Below are 19,621 nucleotides of genomic sequence, written 5' to 3' on the forward strand. Positions count from 1 at the left end.
TTGGATGCGCAAATGATCGAAATTTTTTTATTGTAAGTAGAACTACGATCCAATTATGTATCCTCACTGTTTGATAATATATTCAAATTGATAAAAAAACTTAAATCAAAAGATTCTTTCGTGGAGCAGTCCAGATATAAGCGGCGCGAGCTACCCTTGTCACAGCCGGTCTCTCGGCAGTCGAGCTGCCCGATGCGGTGGGCTCCCGACGGTCTTTCGGCAGTCGAGCTACCGGTACCCGATGCGGAGGGCTTGGTGACGGGAGTGGTCGATAGTGAGTCGTTCATGCTGGATTGAACTGGATCTAAATTGTTCACTTGATAATATTGTGCCTTTTTCTGAAAATGTCTGTCATTATACCGTAGATTGTTATTCTGATATTGATTTAAATATATACATTTTGTCACAAAATCATTCTTTCCTCCTAAGGTTATAGAATCATATTTTATCATTTGGAAACTGGATTCTTTTGGAAGTGGAATATTAATGTTAATCTATAGTGTTTCTTTTTTTTCTTTTGTAGAAAAAAAATATTTTGAAACTTTTCAATCATGTTTCATTATTTTGAGACTGGATTTGCTTTTGAAAGGAGAATATCATAAATGTTGACTTTTTAATTAAAATGCAAAAATTATGTTTATTTTTTAGTTTCTTTTTTTTTAATATATTTTTTTAAGTTTCTTTTTTAAATTATTGTATTGTTTATTTTTTTCATTTTTTTTTCATATTTCATTATTTGGAGACTGGATTTGCTTTTGAAAGGAGAATATCTTAAATGTTGATTTTTTTTATTAAAATGCACGAACTAGATGTTGTTTATTTTATGTTGTAACTTTTTTCACTCTTGTAAGAAAATACATGAAAACTCAGAGGAAAGAATATTTCATTTCCAGATGGGTCTGAGTCCTGTATTTATGTTTATTATTAATTGTACTATTTATTTTTTTGTTCACTTTTCTTTTTTTAGGGGTGCAGGTGGGGGTTGTATTTTGAATTGGAAAATGGGGATGGGATTGGTACAAGTTTTTGTTTCTCTTGTTTTTAGTGCTTGTTTGGAGCTTTGATGTCTGTTTTGTTGTTGTTGTTTAAAGCTTTGTTATATATTTTTCCTGGTTGTTTTTTGCTTTGTTTTGAAAGAAATAGACCACTCTTTTCCTTTTCTTTTGGATTCGACTAATAATTTGAATTTATTTTTCTTTAAAAAGAGAGCTCAAACAGGTCTTTTGTAATACAATGTATGTATACAAATCTAAGAAATTGACAACTGATACAATATATTAAAACTTCATTTTCGTCCTTCTTGATACTTGAAATAAATTGCATACAATTCTACATACATATTTTACACTCAGCTGCTCATTCCTTCTAAAAATGTAATCACATGTCCATTGTCTCTCAAATCAAAAGCTACATATTATAACAAATTGTTGAAACAATAGAATACATAAGGAATTGGTGAAACAATAAAATACATCAGAAAAAAGCACACATATTTTTATTTGGTCATACAAAGTACAAAATAATTTTTTTTCATATGTAAAAAAGGACCCCCGTACAAACACATATACAAAATTACAATACTAAGTTGAAAAAGAGCTTGTAATTTATATCAGAAAACAAAGAAATACATTAGAAATTACAAAAACAATACTTTAGACAAATTCATTAGGAAATTATCTACATGATGCTGTTTTGATGCCAACTAAATTATATGAATTATCTATCATAATCACCTTCATTTGGCAAAAAAAAAGAGGCAAGTAATTGTGATTTTCTGTTATTTGCATAATTAATTAGAATTAATTAGAAGAAATTATTTTACACATAATAAGAAAAATTACTAGATGAATTGATACACATCAATTAAGCATTCTCTCACCTTTCCATTGATACCTAAATTACTTCATAGGGCTCAAAAACAAAGAAGTTAGAGCCTGTTGAAGACTTGGGTTCAAAATGGTCACAAAAATGACAAAATGGTCACAAAAATCGATTCTGTACTCCATTGACTTTACATTAAGACAATGACCACAAATTTGGATGAATATGTGCGACTTAAACTGGAATAACTTTATAATTTCTTTATGAAAACTAAAGTTCTTGGTATCATTTTAAAGGTCTTTTTAAGAGCTTTCAAGTGATACCAAATTTATTCATATTTGATGATTTTCATTTTTTTTGTCACATACCTAGTATGTGCTATGCATGCTATGCATTTCTTGTCATGTTCAAGTTCTGTGTTGGTCATCGCATCGTCCACTGCTTTTCATTTTTTGGTCATGTCTTCAAGTTCTCCTAAATGAACTAACTGATCAGACAATGATCTCAGTTGTTGTTGAGTTAACAGTGTCAATATTAAATTGGATCTATGCTGAAATTCACTTCCGAAAACCATTTCGATAAACCAACAAAATGAATAGAAGTAAACAAAATGAGATATAAAAATTAAGAGACTGAATTCTGAAGGCAAAAGATTCATTTTTCGCGAGCCGAAACGTGCAAAAAAGTTGACCTCTACTTCCTCTGTCAAACTGTGCACTAGTGATGCGCACTGGATCGGCCCGATTCCGAGGAGAAACAGCATTGGAATAAAGGCCGTCTAAACGCTGATTCTGTGATATTGTGATTCATGTTTGTGTTTTGAATCATGATTCAGATCATGATTCAAATCATGATTCTGGCTTGAGGTCGCATAAACGCAGCCAAAATCTAACAAGTTAGATCTATATCTAACTAGCCAGGAGGCTCCTAGAGAGTAAAAATCATTTACTGGCGTATGCTTACTCTCCATGGAGCCAGGGATTCCATCCCATTCATGTCCGTGTACTGCCCAAAAACCTGAAACTTCTTTAACAGTTAGTTTCGCCCCCGAGATTTCTGCTTCCCTTCTAAAAATAAAAGATCTAGCCTAGGCCTAGCCCTAAATAATGTAATTCGATACAACTTCATTTCCGACATTTCTACGATATCGATTTCATTTTCAAACAAGAATTCATTAAAAAAACAAGAAAAATGAAAAGACGGGGGAAACTTGCTCGATGTGTACGCCGCCATCTTGTTTCTCATTGTTCTTCGCCAACGTTATAGAAGCTTGCGAACTGCTCTTCTTTGGACACTTTCGAGTCTGTTTGTGTCCTTTTGCAGGTATGGATCTCATGATACTGCACCATACTTGAGAAGGGATCTTACGAGTGCAGTATAGGCTATGTGTTTGACGTCGGCAGGGAAGAAGTGGAGATTCCTACGAAGGAGGGCTAAGACCCAGTTTGCCTTCTGGGTAGTCTTTGCAACATGCTTCTCCCACTTGAGGTCCTCTGAGATGGTAACTCTGAGGTAGCTTGTATCTTGGACATGCTGCAGGATATGGTCACCTAGTTGGTAGAAGAAGGATGACTTGCTGCCAATATTCATGATGTAACACTTCTTTGCATTGAAGCACATACACCATTTCTGTGCCCATGAATCCAACGCTGTGAGGTTGCTTTGAAGGATGTGGTGGTCTTGCTGCTTACTGATCTGACGATAGAGGAGGCAGTAATCTGCAAACAGTTTTACTTGTGACTTCACAGCGTCTGGCAGATCATTCACGTAGCAGAGGAACATCAGGGGCCCGAGCACTGTCCCCTGCGGTATTCCTGATTTAGCTCTCTCCATCGACAACAACCCTCATGTGACGTTTGGTCAAAAAGTTCCTGAGCCATGTGTGGGTAGAGCCAGCAATTCCAAAGGAAGCAAGTTTGTGTAGGAGTTTCTCATGGGGCACCTTATCGAAAGCCTTCGAGTAGTCCAGTACTATGTTGTCAGATTGCTTCCTTTCATCATTCGCTCTCAGTAGGTCATGGAGAGCAGTGATGAGCTGGGTTTCAGTCGAGAATCCTGACCTAAAACCATGGTTTAGGGAAGTTAGGATGTTGGTGTCTTCCATGTAATCGAGGAGGTGTTTGCAGATGATGTGTTCCAAGAGCTCTGGAACATTCCGTTTCCAAATCAAACAGTGTTCCTTGTTCTATCTAACATTAGGGTCTATTTACCTCAGCCCCAGATGATGGTTTGTGTACTAGTGGCTAGTGGCTGCAGCGACGCTTGCGAATGCGATGTCACCATTCCAATTCATCAGTAGGCCTAGATTATATTTACAGTTACATGTAGGATGTGGAAGATATAAAAATGTGTTTACTAGGTAAATTGTGCAATATTTACATGAAAATTTGAATGGGTTTCCAATAACTCCAATCAAAATAAACTCGGGACAAATCTAAAAAATATCTCCATTTCCCCCTCTTTTATTTTAAAACCCTTTTCAAAAATGGGATGGGCTGAAAATCTCAGGACCTTGGTTTGGAGATCTCTGATATCCTATCCAATTACCATTTAATTTGTAAGATACTTCGTACATACTCAAAAGGCCCTTTTTAGAGAAAAATTAAAACATTACCAAGAGAGTTTGATAGCTGTTTAAAAGATAAAATTCAATTTTTTTACTAACAATAGAAAAAAAAAAAATCGAAGAACGCTTCACTTTTCTAAGATTGAAATGTTAATGATAATTCGCATTCTTCCCACTTTGCCAAAGCTTCTGACAGGTTTGAAGTTTTCTATTATGTAGTCTAATTATGTTTATTGAAATTCTTGGTTTGTTTGAATTGCAGAAAATGATGAGAGTGACTTATTACCCTGTGGAACATGTGGAAGGACGTTCCTTCCTGATACACTGGTGAGTGATAGCATAATATTATTATTTATCAAATGACTAATGAATCAAGCTGTTTCAGATTTGTGGGAAAATAATCTTGGTTTTCATTTGTTGAATATTTAGGATAGGATTATTAGGATGATATACAAATTTCTGAATTGATGGATTGTCTCAATTGAAAATACGGTATACCATCTTCAAAGACAATAAAGAGCGACACTTTTACACAGTGATTTTCAATGAACCAAAATCTTTGCATCTGATTAGCTCAGAGCAAATTTGTTGATGAAATTAACACTATTTGTTTCAAGAAACATTCCTCAAAAGGCCCAGACGAAAGAACTTTTCGGTAAATCATCAATAAGTGTGTTAATCTTTGAATTACTTTTTTTCATGCATGTTTGAATTTTTTCAGGCACGCCATACCAAGATCTGCCGCAAAGCTACAGTAAAAAAGAGGAAAGTCTTTAACTCGTCAAAGCAAAGGGCAGAAGGAACAGACATCGGATCAGTCCCCAAAGCAAAGTCGCCCACTATTCCTCGGTCGGTAAGTATTTCACAATTAATTTGTTCAATTTTTTTTTAATGAAAATAATTTCAGACCATTCCATCGCCCATTAACCCCAAACCAATCACTTTTTTAATGATTGTCATCTTCTATTCACGATGTTGTTCTCACAAATTGTATGAGTTACTTGGCAATGACATTGTCTCACAAAAAGTCACAAAGCATCAGCTATTAAAGCTGTTATGTTGCAAAATCTGTTCTCAAAATTGGCAAAAAAGGACAATACCCCCCCAAAAAATAACCATCATACAATGTTGTGTCATAATCACTGTGTGTTTGTGAATAATGGTGCACAACATTCTGGAGGAAGGGAAGGAGGAGGGGAGTCTTTTAATCAGGGGGGGGGGGTGTCATGTAGTGGTTCAGTCATTTTACTTTTAAATCAAGGTTTAAGAGGGTTCAAATCCCACCCGATGCTAATGTCCTTTGGCAAGGTATTCATTCATTTTTGTCACTCTCCACCAAGGTGTTAAATGGCCATGGGTACCCAGTAGGATGCGAGAGTCAATGTGATTAGATTGGCATGTGCGCACCGATAAACGGTTGCCTGGCCAGGATACTCCCCAGGGAGTGGAGATGATGCACTTTATGTGTGGACCAGTGATGGATCCTATGACCGGGGTAATAATAATTACAATTTACATGTAAAGCGCGTATAAACAAATGTATGAAGCACTATATAGAGGTAACTATTATTATCTTGCATTGTATTTCAATATGACATGCTTTTGAAATGATGGATATTCTTCTCATTTTGCCCTGGTCAAATTTTGTGAAATATTTCCAATCAAGTATTGAATGTTTTGACTACTATATTTAACCTTTTAAATTAAATGGTTTTATTTCAGAAAAAGAACAACTGGAGACAGAAACATGAGGACTTCATCGACGCCATGCAGTCAGCTAAGGGCGTGTCTAAAGCTATCAAGACAGGGGCACCTTTACCGCCCCCTCCCTCTCAGAAGAGGATCAACCCAGGTAAGAATACTCACATCCAACATTTCATGGTTAGATAACTTATCAGGCCAAAAAAAAAAAAATTTAGAGAGCTTTTTTACACAACGTACTGCCTAAGTCTGCATTATTGGATAAGCTTGAACATTGAAATGAACAGGGATTTTCCGGGGCTCGTTTTTGAGTTCCAGTGCTCTTTTGAGCATTTTAGGGGCAAAATTACCCCCAACCCGAGTGTGATTTTTTTAACTTGAACTTTAAATGCAGTACAACTCTCACAGTGTCAATGTGTATGCACAACTATATATACATAAATAAAATGGAAAACCCAAATTCTCACTAAAGGAAACCAAACACCCAAGAGGAGAAGCAATCTTATTTGAAATAGTAAAATGAGAGGACCAATTTAAAAAAAGTTTTATCAAAATTGATTATGAAATAAGCAAGTTATGGACGTTTAAAAAGTCTTGTTGTACTTTCTATGGGCATCCTCAAATTGGCAAACGTGCTTCAGAATGGTTGATTTTGTTGACAAATCTCCATTTGTTTTGTACACAAATTTTCAGATTTCCCCCTTTATTTTACATATTTCACATCATGATTGATCTCCTCCTGACCTTGACATATGTGATGTGAATTATATTTTCAAATGACATATGTTGTGCTCAGAAGGAGGCAAGATGCAATTTGAAAGATAATGAGGACAATCTGAAAATTTGTGTACAAAACAAATGGAGAGTTGTCCACAAAATCAGCCATTTTGAAGCACGTTTGACAATTTGAGGATCCCCATAGAAAGTACAGCAAGACTTTTTAAGTGTCCATAACTTGCTTATTTCATAACCAATTTTGATGAAACGTTTTTTAAATTGTTCCTCTCATTTTACTCTTTCCAATAAAACTGCTTCTCTTCTTGGGTTGTGGTTTCCTTTAATGATTCAAGCATAGACAAAGGGTAATTGTATTTACATCAACATGAAGTTAAGTTTTTTTCTGTTTGAAGTTCATAAGTAATGTCATGGATGGTCAAAGTGTATGTGTAGATGAGCAAGAAGAGTTGAAATTTCACTGTCAAAATCAATTTGCCCAGAAAATTTGACAATATAAGTTTATGAATCAAAACTTTGTGTATGAAAGTAATGGCTTGTTATTGTTAATTGAATGATAATGAATTACTGTTTCAGTTTGACATATTTGGCTTCCCATAACTTTAGCACAGCGCTTCTTCGGAATACGCGCCTAAAAGTTATTGCTTGATTTCCATTTTCTTCCATTATTTTGTAACGTGTCACTTCAGATTATGTGCAATGTCCGACGTGTGAACGTCATTTCAGTGAGAATGCTGCAGAGAGACATATACCCTTTTGCAAGGAGAGAAACCGAAGAATTGATAAAAAGACACCCAACTCAGCAGATAAGAGCAAAGTTCAAGCACGAACTAAGGTAGGAAATTTAAATGTGTTGTGTATAAGCCGTGGATAAAAGAATATCTAGGCTGGTATTCAATTGAAAGGGATTGATTTTGCAAGTATTTTAGTTAGCATTTTACTTGGTTAAGCAAAATACTTAAAGTCGTATTTCAAGTCATTTACTTTATCAAGCCAAATTTTTCCAAAATACGTACTAATAACCACTATGACATCATGAAGTTTTAGCCAAATGGTGCACAATGTATTTATTCATCTGAGCGCAGAATGTAGGACTGCATGTATTACATTTGTAAAGTGCACGCAAGCCAGACTTAAAGTGATTGGTTAACATTGGTTTGACTTTAAAAAAATCTGAGCTAGAAGGTCACACTTGTTATCTGTGTCTGTGATATGTTACAAAAATGAAGCCCAGAAAAAATTGCGTTCGAAAATAATTATTTAGTGCTTCAAAAATTGAAATATAAAGTGACCGAAAACACCATCTTAATTTCATCCCATACACTTATGTGTACTATTTAGGCGTCTATAAGACACCTTTTTACAAAATCGGGGTTTGCCTTGTAGTTTTAGCTTTTCATTCTCAATAATGGTTGTTTTCAGGGTTTATTAGTTCTAATACATGCACTTGTACACATGTTTCATCTTGGTTTGAGAATTTTTTAAATCGGCTGCTCACAAAGTTAAACAATACCTTTAAGCCTGGTAGGCGACTGACTTAGATTTAAGCAAAGTACTTAGCCAAAAAATCAAATTGAATGCCAAAGATTATTAAGTATGTTAGTTACACAAAATACTGAGTAAAGTATTTCATATTCTGCCTCAAGTATTGGAATTGAAAACCGGCCTGAAAGCGTACAGTACTTTTGGCAGATATGATGTAAGCATGCCTGGGAAGTAAGACTACCAATGGAGAGAGAGATCTTTAGATTACCTTCAGCAGCTTTGATTTCTCTTGATATTTCTGGATCAATTTCAATAATTCAAATTGATGTTTGAATAAAGTGATTCTTTGACTAATAAAGTATATTACTTACTGTAGCTAAAAACCTCTTTAAATCATTCATTTCTTTTCTGTCATATCCAGTTTGTGTACTAATTTAAATTTAATCCATATCAGGCCTCAATTTTCAATATTTTTTGGGCAAAGTCACTCCACAATGGGACACAGGTTTAGTGTTGCACTATATAGATGAATTCATATTCAGATATTCAAATTTCATTGTCATTCTCAAAGTAATCATAAATGAACATTGGCATAAAAATCATAGTGAATTAAAGTGATATTAATTTGTTACGGTGGACTCCTGTCCTATTTTCTCCATTTTCGTTTGAATTTGGACAGTACAAACCTCCGCTACCTGGCAGTAAGAAGAAGACTCCTTCTCCTGCTGTGGCTAGACAACCCCAGAGTAGAGTATCTACTAGAGCAGGCTCGGACAGGGATATGAATGACCTGGAGAATAGGATGAACGGCAGCATGAAGATTGGCAACAGGACATCAGTTAGAAACAAACCAAGTATGGGCAATTATTAGATTCATGTATTTTCCTAGTGTGAAATGATGGTGGTGGTGATGATGATGATGATGATGGTGGTGATGATGGAGATGATGATGGTGGTGACGATGATGCATAGTTACAATGATGGTGGTGATGAATATATATGATAATGATACTGATGATGATGATGTTGATGATGATGATGGTGATAATGGAGATGATGATTTTGATGATGGTGATGTTGTTGATGATAATGATGATGATGGTGATGATGATGTTGGTGATGATGATGATGCATATTTATAATGATGGTGGTGATGAATATATATGATGATGATCGATGGTGATGATGACGATCGATGGTGATGGTGATGATGGTAATGATGAAAATGATGATGACATTGGTTAAATGATGGTGATGATGATGGTGGTGATGATGGTGGTGATGATGATGATGATGATGATGACATTGGTTAAATGATGATGATGATGGTGGTGGTGATGATGGTGGTGATGATGATGATGATGATGATGGTGATGATGGTGATGATGGTGATGATGATGCTGATGATGATGATTCATAATTATAATGATGATGGTGATGAATATATATGATGATGATACTGATGATGGTGATGTTGATGATGGGGATGATGGTGATGATGATGATGTGCATGATGATGATGTGCATAATGATAGTTATGGTGGTATTGACAATGGTGGTAATAGTGGTGGTTATGATGATGAGGATGATGATGATTGTGGTGATAGTGATGATGGTGATAGTAGTTGTGGTGGTGATGAAAATGATAGTGATGGTGTCTTGAAGTACTTTAAGTAATTGGAAAGTTAAACATGAGATTCAGATTTGTCATTCTTTATCATTCTTTACATATTCTTTTTCTTTTTAAGTGATGGGATCAAAAGCAAGAAGTTCAAGTCTTGAGCGTCCATCAACAAAATCCACTGCTTCATCTCACAGGAGTTCCAGTGGAGATTCAATTAGGGGGAGAAGGTAAGAAAACAGGTCTTTGAACTTATTCCAGAAAACAAAACTCACTGTAACTTCATACCATCGAATCCTGACAGCCAGCAATAGGAAACAGATTACCGGACTGAGAAACTTAGGAACATTCTTATGCTTCCAATTTGATACAAATAGGAAACACACAGGTTAAAACTGCAGTTTCTGTCCCCCTAATAGGAATATTCCTGTAAAGAACAGTTGGCAGACATAATTTTAACCATTATGGTCACTATTTTTAATATATTTTTTTGTAAACAAGTGCACCCATAATTAACAAAAATGTGTATAGCTTTTTTGTCTCGCCTGCATAGCAGAGCGAGACTATAGGTGCCGCTTTTCCGACGGCGAGATGTGTCAACATTAAAATCTTAACCAAGGTTAAATTTTTGAAATGTCATCATAACTTAGAAAGTATATGGACCTAGTTCATGAAACTTGGACATAAGGGTAATCAAGTATTACTAAACATCCTGCCTGAGTTTCAGGTCACATGACCAAGGTCAAGGGTCATTTCGGGTCAATCAAGGTTAAGTTTTTGAAATGTCGTGATAACTTCTAAAGTATATGGACCTAGTTCATGAAACTAGGACATAAGGGTGATAGTGTATCACTGAAGATCCTGCCTGATTTTCAGGTCACATGACCAAGGTCAATGGTCACTTGGGGTCAACAAATTTTGACCATGTTTGGGGTATTTGTGGAATTGTCATCATAATTTTGACATTCTATGGATCTAGTTCATGAAACTTAGACATAAGAGCAATTAAGTATCCCTGAACATCCTGTGCGAGTTTTAGGTCACATGACCTTGGTCAAAGGTCATTTAGGGTCAACAAACGTTGATAATGTTGGGGTATTGGAGGAATTGTCATCATAACTTTAAAAGTTTATAGATCTATTTCATGAAACTTGGGACATAAGAGTAACCATGTATCCCTGAATATCTTGTGCTTGTTTCTGGTCACATTACCAAAATCAAAGGTCATTTAGGGTCAATGAACTTTGGCCGTGTTGGGAGTATTTGTTGAATTGGCATCATCTAAACATGGAGTTCATGAAACATAGACAATAAGGGTAATCCAGTATGAATGATTGTTTTGCACATGTCTGGGGTCACATGATCATGGTCAAACTTCATGTTGGGTCAATGGACATAGTATTTTATTATCATATGAATGTTTTCTTTTGTGAATAATTATGTAATAGCTGTTTTCAAAGTCAGCACTGCTGCTACATCGAATCGCGTAATGCAGGCGAGACTGCCAGAGGCGTCCACTTGTTATTTACTTGAATGTAGGATAAAAGAGCACTATTGATTAAATGCCTTGCTCATGGGTATAAGTGCAGCGGCCGGGGATCGAACCCTATACTTTCATGTGTCAGGTGCCTAAAGGCCACTGCAAACCTTACGACGTGTCCACAATCTGATTTTGAAACAAATCGCATTTTAGGTAACTTCTGAAAACGTGAATGAAAAGTATGTTTTCGTTGAGGTTCAAATTAATCACATGACAATTTTGGATTATTGCAAGTCTCTATTTTCGAGGAAAAGCCAAATGAGTTCAAATCTTAAGCCAATCATGCCATTTCTATGATGTCATTACGAGTAGATATTAATTCGCTTTTACTCTAATATGCATGACAGCATAGTCACATATTTGAACATAAATGTAAATATTTGTAAGATGATTTAGAACATTACACAGTAAGATATTCCACGTCTCAATATTATCATCAAATTCTACTACATTTTATCCCAAAGTTGGGTCGCAGACCAATCGTAAGGTGTGCGGTGGCCTTTAGACCACTCGGCCTCAGCATGTACGTGATGAATATTTTGTTTCAAAGTTCTTGTTCTAATATGACTGATGTTATTAGAATTTGTATATACATTGGTCATACAGACTTGTCAACTCTTCTCCAAGTTATCCACTTCCAGAATTGAAACAATTTTCTAATTCTTCTCTTAACCTATCAACTTCTCCATTTTGACCTCACCCTTTCACCTTTGACCCCTTGAAGCAACAGGCAGGATGCAGCGTACAGTCCAGCCGGCTACCAGTCGGGCGATGGGAGATACAATCACGATGATGACATGGACTTCGATCTTCCCGATACACGGCGAGGGTCTGCGGGCAGAAGACTAGAGCCTCTCTATAAGAACAACAGCAATCACAAATCGTCCAATCAGGTTCTCCCTCATGATAGGTTACGAGCGCTGTCCGATGACGAGTAAGTTGGGTCTATCTAATGGGGTGTTGCAGGAAACTTGCATTCGATTACAAGACCAATTTTGCCCACCAAATCAGTCACAGGTCTTACAATTAATCACAAATTTGTTGATAATTACTAGCCTGCTTCTTACAGAGAAGCTTAACTGAATTTGTTTACTTACAATTGATCTATCACTTCTAAAATTTCAAAAGAAATTTGCAATTGATTGCAAATACTTTCTTGCAACCTCCCCTATGCCCCTCTAAAAAGTTTTGCAACTAAAATTCAAGTGGTAACCTATTTCTTGTTGCCCCATCATCATACATATCCAAATGTAAAGTTGGTTTTGATAACAACAGAAAAAAAAAACACATCACTGAATGTTTGGTGAAAATCTATCAAGAATAACTAAGTTGTGAAATTGAAGTTTTGTAATGTCATATGGAAGTAGCTCTCCTGCTGTCAGGTAATGTTATATAAATAAATAATGATAATAATATAGGATTTGTATCGCGCACGTATCCACCTTGCTAGGTGCTCAAGGCGCTCCTATATTACCCCGGCTAAGCTAGTCTACCGATTCTGGTGCGCACAGCTTTTTGAGGAATTACTTCAATTTGAGGAATTACTTCATTACTACTTTTTGAGGAATAAACTATATAAAGAATGCAATTTTTTTTCCTGAAAATGGAAAATGGATTACTTATGCCTTCAATATGATATATCATCTGACACATCATTTCATACACTATTACATGAGAAAAATATATTCAATCATGATGAAAAAAGAAAAAAAAAATGGATTTCATAGAATTTTTACATGACATATGGAGCAGCTGCTTACATATGAGGTCACTACTACATGTAAAATTCAAAAATTCATTACTTTCTAGATATTTTGAGGAATTTTTACCAAAACTGCACCAATACTTTATCTATTTTGGGGGACCTTTGTTAAAACCATCTTTATATCATCAAGGTAAAGTTGCACTTGAAAACAGTATATTAATTAGTTCTTTTCATTAATTGTCTTTTAATGAAAAGGTTATTAAAATGTACTTGAAATCGGTTATTTGCTGTAACTTATTGAAACAGCAAATATAATTAAATACAATACAATACAATATAAGTATTTATATAGCGCTCTTCACAATGATTGTATCACACCACTTTACAAAATGAGCAAAATCAAAATTGTGAAAGAAAAAAAAATACATACATACGTAAATAACAAGTAAATTAACTATTAAAAAGAAATGTCTTTAATGACCGCTGAAATGCTCCCAGAGATGACGATTCACGGATGCAGCGGGGGAGCTGGTTCCAGAGGCGTGGCGCGGCAGCAGCGAATGATTGGTCCCCTGAGGAGTCCGCTGATGCTCACAGCCACAGACAATATACACAAAATGAATGTATTGGACAGCCCAACTATTTCATTTAGTATCCATCATAATTTAAATGTGAGATTTCTTGAAGAGTAGTCTTTTCGCTTGCAATTTTCTATGCTATTCTTACTGAATATTTGAAATAAAAATGTAAAATCTCACAATATGTTTTCATCTCTTCCAGTTCCATAACTAGAAATATCAATTTTAATTCACTTCTCACTTTCATGATCTTGTGCAGTGGCTTTACCATGTCTACCAGTCGGACGCCAACACCTCCTTCGTCGAGACCGACCTCATGCTATTCTTACTGAATATTTGAAATAAAAATGTAAAATCTCACAATATGTTTTCATCTCTTCCAGTTCCATAACTAGAAATATCAATTTTAATTCACTTCTCACTTTCATGATCTTGTGCAGTGGCTTTACCATGTCTACCAGTCGGACGCCAACACCTCCTTCGTCGAGACCGACCTCAAATTCCCGCAAGAAGAGCGCCGACCTTGTGAACGGACGGAGGTTACCCAAATTCTGCCACGAATGTGGCACCAGGTACCCTGTGCAAAATGCCAAGTACTGCTGTGAGTGTGGAACAAGGAGAGAATACTTAGACTGAGTATGATAAGAATAATGATAAAAGATAAACTGATACAGCACCATACGTACTCCCATTAGAACAACCCTAGAGACGATGACACCTTCAAGAGGACAGCAAATGACCTTTAGATGTTCAGTGTTTCTTTTGGAACACCAAGATAAAACACCACGGGCCTACTTAGCAATCGATCGTAGAACATCTTTCTACGATCGATTCCATTGACTACAATGTCCAATCAATCGTAAAAATCAAGTGTATGATTAATTGCTAACCTTTGTGCTACGGGACGCAGATCTGCCTTGGTGGTATAACAAGCAGCAGGCACTTTGTTGACCTGACTTGAGATCTTACATGTTTCTCATTTTTATGGAGCACTCTGATAAAAAACAGATGATGATGCTGAGCGATGATCCACAGTGTTTATCCTGCACCATATTTCTGTCAAGACGATTCATAGGCGCAGGCGCATCCGACTAATTAAACTAATTACCGCACATCTGCTGCAAGTGAGTTTTGAGAGACGATTTTAAGAGTTCAATGTTGTCGATTTCACGGAGTGAAGAAGGGAGGGAGTTCAAGAGGCGTGGAGCGATAGATGAAAAGGCACGGTCTTCGTATCCTTTTAGGTGTGTGATAAGTACATGAAGAGTGACAAACAGCACTTTTTAACCGGACCATAGATGCCCATGTATCTTAAGGCCACCGCACACCTTACGACCCGACTGGTCTGCGACTGGCTTGCGACTGAGTGAGGGGAGATGAACCGCAAGGTGGTCATAAGCCTCGACACCGCACACCTTGCGATCCGATCTGCGACTCACGCATGCGCTTTTTGTTATTTGGCATAGCAACTGAGAAAGTGCGCTTACTAGTGCGTATGCGCGTTGTTTATCATATACGCGTCGTGCAACTCTGCTGTCTGATTGGCTGGAAGCTGGATTGAGCTTGCGATCAAGTCATAAGGATTTGACATGTCAAATCCTTCCGATTTTCCTTGCGACTTGTCTCTGACCGGTCTGCGACTCGAACCTGACAAGAGCTGTGACGTCACATCTCCCCTCACCCAGTCGCAAGCCAGTCGGCGACTGGTCGGGTCGTAAGGTGTGCGGTGGCCTTTATTCTCATGGAACAACGAGGTGAAAAACACCCGATCTGCTTTGGTTTTGCTTAGATGTCACACAGAAGACCGTGTCCACATTCGTGTCAAACTGTTATTTCGAAGAATATTAAAAATACTTATTTGATTCTTGTTAGTGGATGAAAATTTGTTTTTCTATTCATGTCCAAACCCCACTACCATTACATCTGGCACTTGGAACTGGCTAATGCCTAGATATTTTTTTTTTTAATTAAAGCCATTTTTCATCATGTACAGTAACAAGTTTCAAAACAAGCTTGGACCTATTTCCTCCCCTTTTAACCTATATTTTTCAGCAAACTCCAATAAAATGTTAAAGGAGAATGAAACTCTTGGAGCAAGTTAGCTTTTGTGAAAGCAGAAAAATCAAAGAATAAGATCAACAAAAGTTTGAGTAAAATAGGACTAGCAATAGAAGAGTTATGAGCATTTGAATGTCGAGATCACTAATGCTATGGAGATCCTCCCATTGGCAATGCGACCAAGATCTATGATATGATGTCACAGATGAACAACTCTCCCCTTTTGGACGCTGAAAATATACCCCAAAACATCTCTTTTTGCTCTTTCTAATCATATGACAAACGATTCATCAATGATATAATGTTGTGAAACCTCTGTACTTGTCCTCTCATAAAGAAAACACCTCACCTTGTGATAGACTCTATGAAAGTGAGAATATAAGTGAAATAAGTACTAAAGTAATGAGGGAGTTGTACGTGTGTGACATCACAGATCTTGGTCGCATTGCAAATGGGAGGATCTACATGGCATAAGTGATCTCAATATTCAAATGCTCATAACTTTCTTATTATTCATTCAATCTTCCTCAAACTTTCAACAATATGTTTCTTTGATTTTTCTCTTTGATATGGATTCGGCTGGTTTCAAGGGTTTCATTCTCCTTTAAAGATTTTCATTCATAAAGATATGAACTGAATACTTTTGTTACGTCGTGGAGAATTTTTATTACATTGACTCATATATATGTAGTTGGTAAGAATTTATTGCAATTTGAAAACAATCATATTTCATTAATGTTGTTCTTATAGTAACTCATAACTCACGTATCACATCATGTTCATACAACTTATGAGACTACATGTATGTTATCATGTACATGTACAGAATCGACTTCTGTTTGTGATGCTTTATCTTAGTTTTTGCCTAGAGGAAGCAAATATATTTGCAATAGATGATCAATTGTAGTTTACAGATACATTTTATGCATTGTTACAGTGTGTGTCTGTATGGTGATTATGAATACTGTTAGTCATTCAGAAATAATTTTGAGCAGTCAGGTATACATGTATGTACATGCAATTTACATGTAAGGGTGCAATGTTGAAGTAACTGCATTAGATTGGCTTGGGCCATCGAGGTGTACAAAGTTGTGAAATAAAAATGATATATTGATTTTATGTACGGCTTTATATCACATTGAAACAACATATCTTATTGATCTGAATCTTGGGAAGCAAAGTCCTTCCTCTATTTCCGTCCAGTGCACACATTGGTCTTTTGAATGACGATGTGAAAGACACATTTTTGTCTCACCTGCATAGCAGTGTGAGACTATAGGCGCTGCTTTTCCGACGGCGGCGGCGGCGTCAACACCAAATCTTAATCGAAGGTTAAGTTTTTGAAATGTCATCATAACTTAGAAAATATATGGACTTAGTTCATGAAACTTGGACATAAGGTTTCAAGTATTACTGAACATCCTGTGCAAGTTTCAGGTCACATGATTAAGGTCAAAGGTCATTTAGGGTCAATGAACTTAGACCATGTTGGGGGAATCAACATCAAAATCTTAACCTAAGGTTAAGTTTTTGAAATGTCATCATAACTTAGAAAATTTATGGACCTAGTTCATGAAACTTATACATAAGGTTAATCAAGTATCACTGAACATCCTGTACGAGTTTTAGGTCACATGATTAAGGTCAAAGGTCATTTAGGGTCAATGAACTTTGGCCAAATTGGGGGTATTTGTTGAATTACCATCATAACTTTGAAAGTATATTGGTCTAGTTCATAAAACTTGGACATAAGAGTAATCAAGTATCACTGAACTTCCTGTGCGCATTTCAGGTCACATGACCAAGGTCAAAGGTCAATGAACTTTGGCCATAATGGGGGTATCTGTTGAATTACCATCATAACTTTGAAAGTTTATGGATCTAACTCATAAATCTTGGACATAAGAGTAATCAAGTATCACTGCACATCCTGTGCTAGTTTTAGGTCACATGTTCAAAGTCAAAGGTCATGTAAGGTCAATGAACTTTGGCCATGTTGGGGGTATTTGTTGAATTACCATTATATCTCTGTAAGTGTATTGGTCTAGTTCATAAAACGTGTACATAAGAGTAACCAAGTATCACTGAACATCTTGTGCAAGTTATAGTAGTTTTCAAAGTCAGCACTGCTGCTATATTGAATCGCGTGATGCAGGTGAGACCGCCAGAGGCATTCCACTTGTTAATGTTTCAGGTACTGTGTTGCTATGGTCAAATCTGTTCCATATTTGCTTCGGGGACAATTGCTCTGATGGAATATCTGCACGTTGAGCCGAACATAAAATCTAACCTCCTTAACTAAATAAACCCTAATCAATATCTTACATTATTCTGAACCAAAACTCTATTACAATCTTAACTCTAACCATATGCCCTCTAGAGAAATCAAGACCGCATGACGAAAACCTCCATTTGAGAACACTATACCCCAGTTTCCCTTCTCATCAATTCTCTTCTCCAAGTACGACAAACCCTAACTGCCCCAAGCAAGCAATTTAAGTATCAAAACACCTGTTTCTTGACGTCGGTCCGAAGATAACACAACAGCCCGGCATATACAGTCACAACAGGGGGCCACACACGATGGGATGCATGCGCAGCGCTGAGTGCGGTCCCTGCAAAGCATACCAATTTTTATTTGCTTTCCTTATTTCGAGGTCGATTTTCTTCGTTCGAAATTGAAAATGGACTAACATTGGATTACTGAATACAATATGCCTTTGAAAACGTGATTAAATATCGAATACAATAATTTCATTCCGAAGGTCCTACTACAGGCAGAGAAGTCTTGCGTAATAGCACAGCTGTTGTCTATATCTTTTGGTCCTTTGCTCAACGCTCATATACTGGCCTGTGGAGGTGAAATTGAGACAGCGGGGATTACCCCTGGATTACCTGGCCAAGCATGGTTGATAAGGGCTTGGAAATGATTTTTGGGAGATCCAAATGGAAAATGGGGTATAACACCGCAGTTTGCAATCTGAACTGCGGTCTTTCTCCAAACGGGGGTTTGACGTAATGGGAGCAAATGTGTCACTGTCAAGTCATATTGGCAATAAATCAGTTAATTTATGTAGCCAAGGGAATTAATCTCCGGATTTTGAAACAGGGTCGGGGTTCAAATCCAAGACATGGAATAATTTCCTTCAGCAAGAAATTGATCCGCATCGTGCCGCACTCAACCCAGGAGAGGTATTACCTGGTAAAAATTTACTCCTTGAAGTTTTTGTGTGCTGCACAAGGCTTGCCGGGCTTGAGCCAGGGTACTAATATCCAAGTCTCTTTGGAAGTGCATAGAGATGCTAAATGGAATGTAACATGCATTATAGGCCTACAATAACTGAATATTATCAGGCCATGAAGTAATAATAACCAACAAATATTTTGTAAGAGATATCATTCTCATTTAACTATCTATATGACACCACAGATTAGAACCTTGATTTATTTACTCTTATAGTACTAATTTGTGAAAGTTTATTTTTTTGCTCTTGAACATTGCAATGACCATACATGTATTTGTTGAAAAATCTCAAACAAACTTGACATGGTGGCCCAAGGTTTGGCCACATTAATATGTTTTTAAATCAATGAATGTAAATTAGATTGTTCCAAGTACATGTAGTTATATACATGTACCAGGCCACACACACATGTGATTATAATACAAGCTACATAGGGGAAGCTGTGAATTGATAGTTGATACAGAGTTTTGTGTTTCAGTCCAGACAACAAATTTTGGATGGTGAAATTCTCATCTGATTGATACATACATGTACATGTCTGTAAAAATGATTAAACACAGACACAC

General features: G+C 36.5%; 1 protein-coding gene across 2 annotated transcripts in view; it reads left to right on the plus strand.

Annotated features, from left to right (window-relative positions):
* LOC129263117 (zinc finger C2HC domain-containing protein 1A-like) overlaps positions 1 to 14,868 on the plus strand; it is a 15,742-nt gene extending 874 nt beyond the window's left edge. The window contains exons 2-9 of one of the 2 annotated variants that reach the window (XM_054901046.2): positions 4,650 to 4,714; positions 5,109 to 5,240; positions 6,110 to 6,239; positions 7,513 to 7,658; positions 8,988 to 9,162; positions 10,057 to 10,159; positions 12,200 to 12,403; positions 14,193 to 14,868. In XM_054901046.2, coding sequence (XP_054757021.2) covers positions 4,650 to 4,714; positions 5,109 to 5,240; positions 6,110 to 6,239; positions 7,513 to 7,658; positions 8,988 to 9,162; positions 10,057 to 10,159; positions 12,200 to 12,403; positions 14,193 to 14,388 — 1,151 coding nt within the window. In that variant the 3' untranslated portion in view covers positions 14,389 to 14,868. Of the gene's footprint in view, positions 1 to 4,649; positions 4,715 to 5,108; positions 5,241 to 6,109; positions 6,240 to 7,512; positions 7,659 to 8,987; positions 9,163 to 10,056; positions 10,160 to 12,193; positions 12,404 to 14,192 lie in introns of both variants that reach the window. The other variant, XM_054901041.2, reaches the window with a different exon arrangement.
* Positions 14,869 to 19,621: the final 4,753 nt, after the last annotated feature.

Source organism: Lytechinus pictus, chromosome 1, assembly GCF_037042905.1.
Source record: "Lytechinus pictus isolate F3 Inbred chromosome 1, Lp3.0, whole genome shotgun sequence".
Lineage (NCBI taxonomy): Eukaryota > Metazoa > Echinodermata > Echinoidea > Temnopleuroida > Toxopneustidae > Lytechinus > Lytechinus pictus.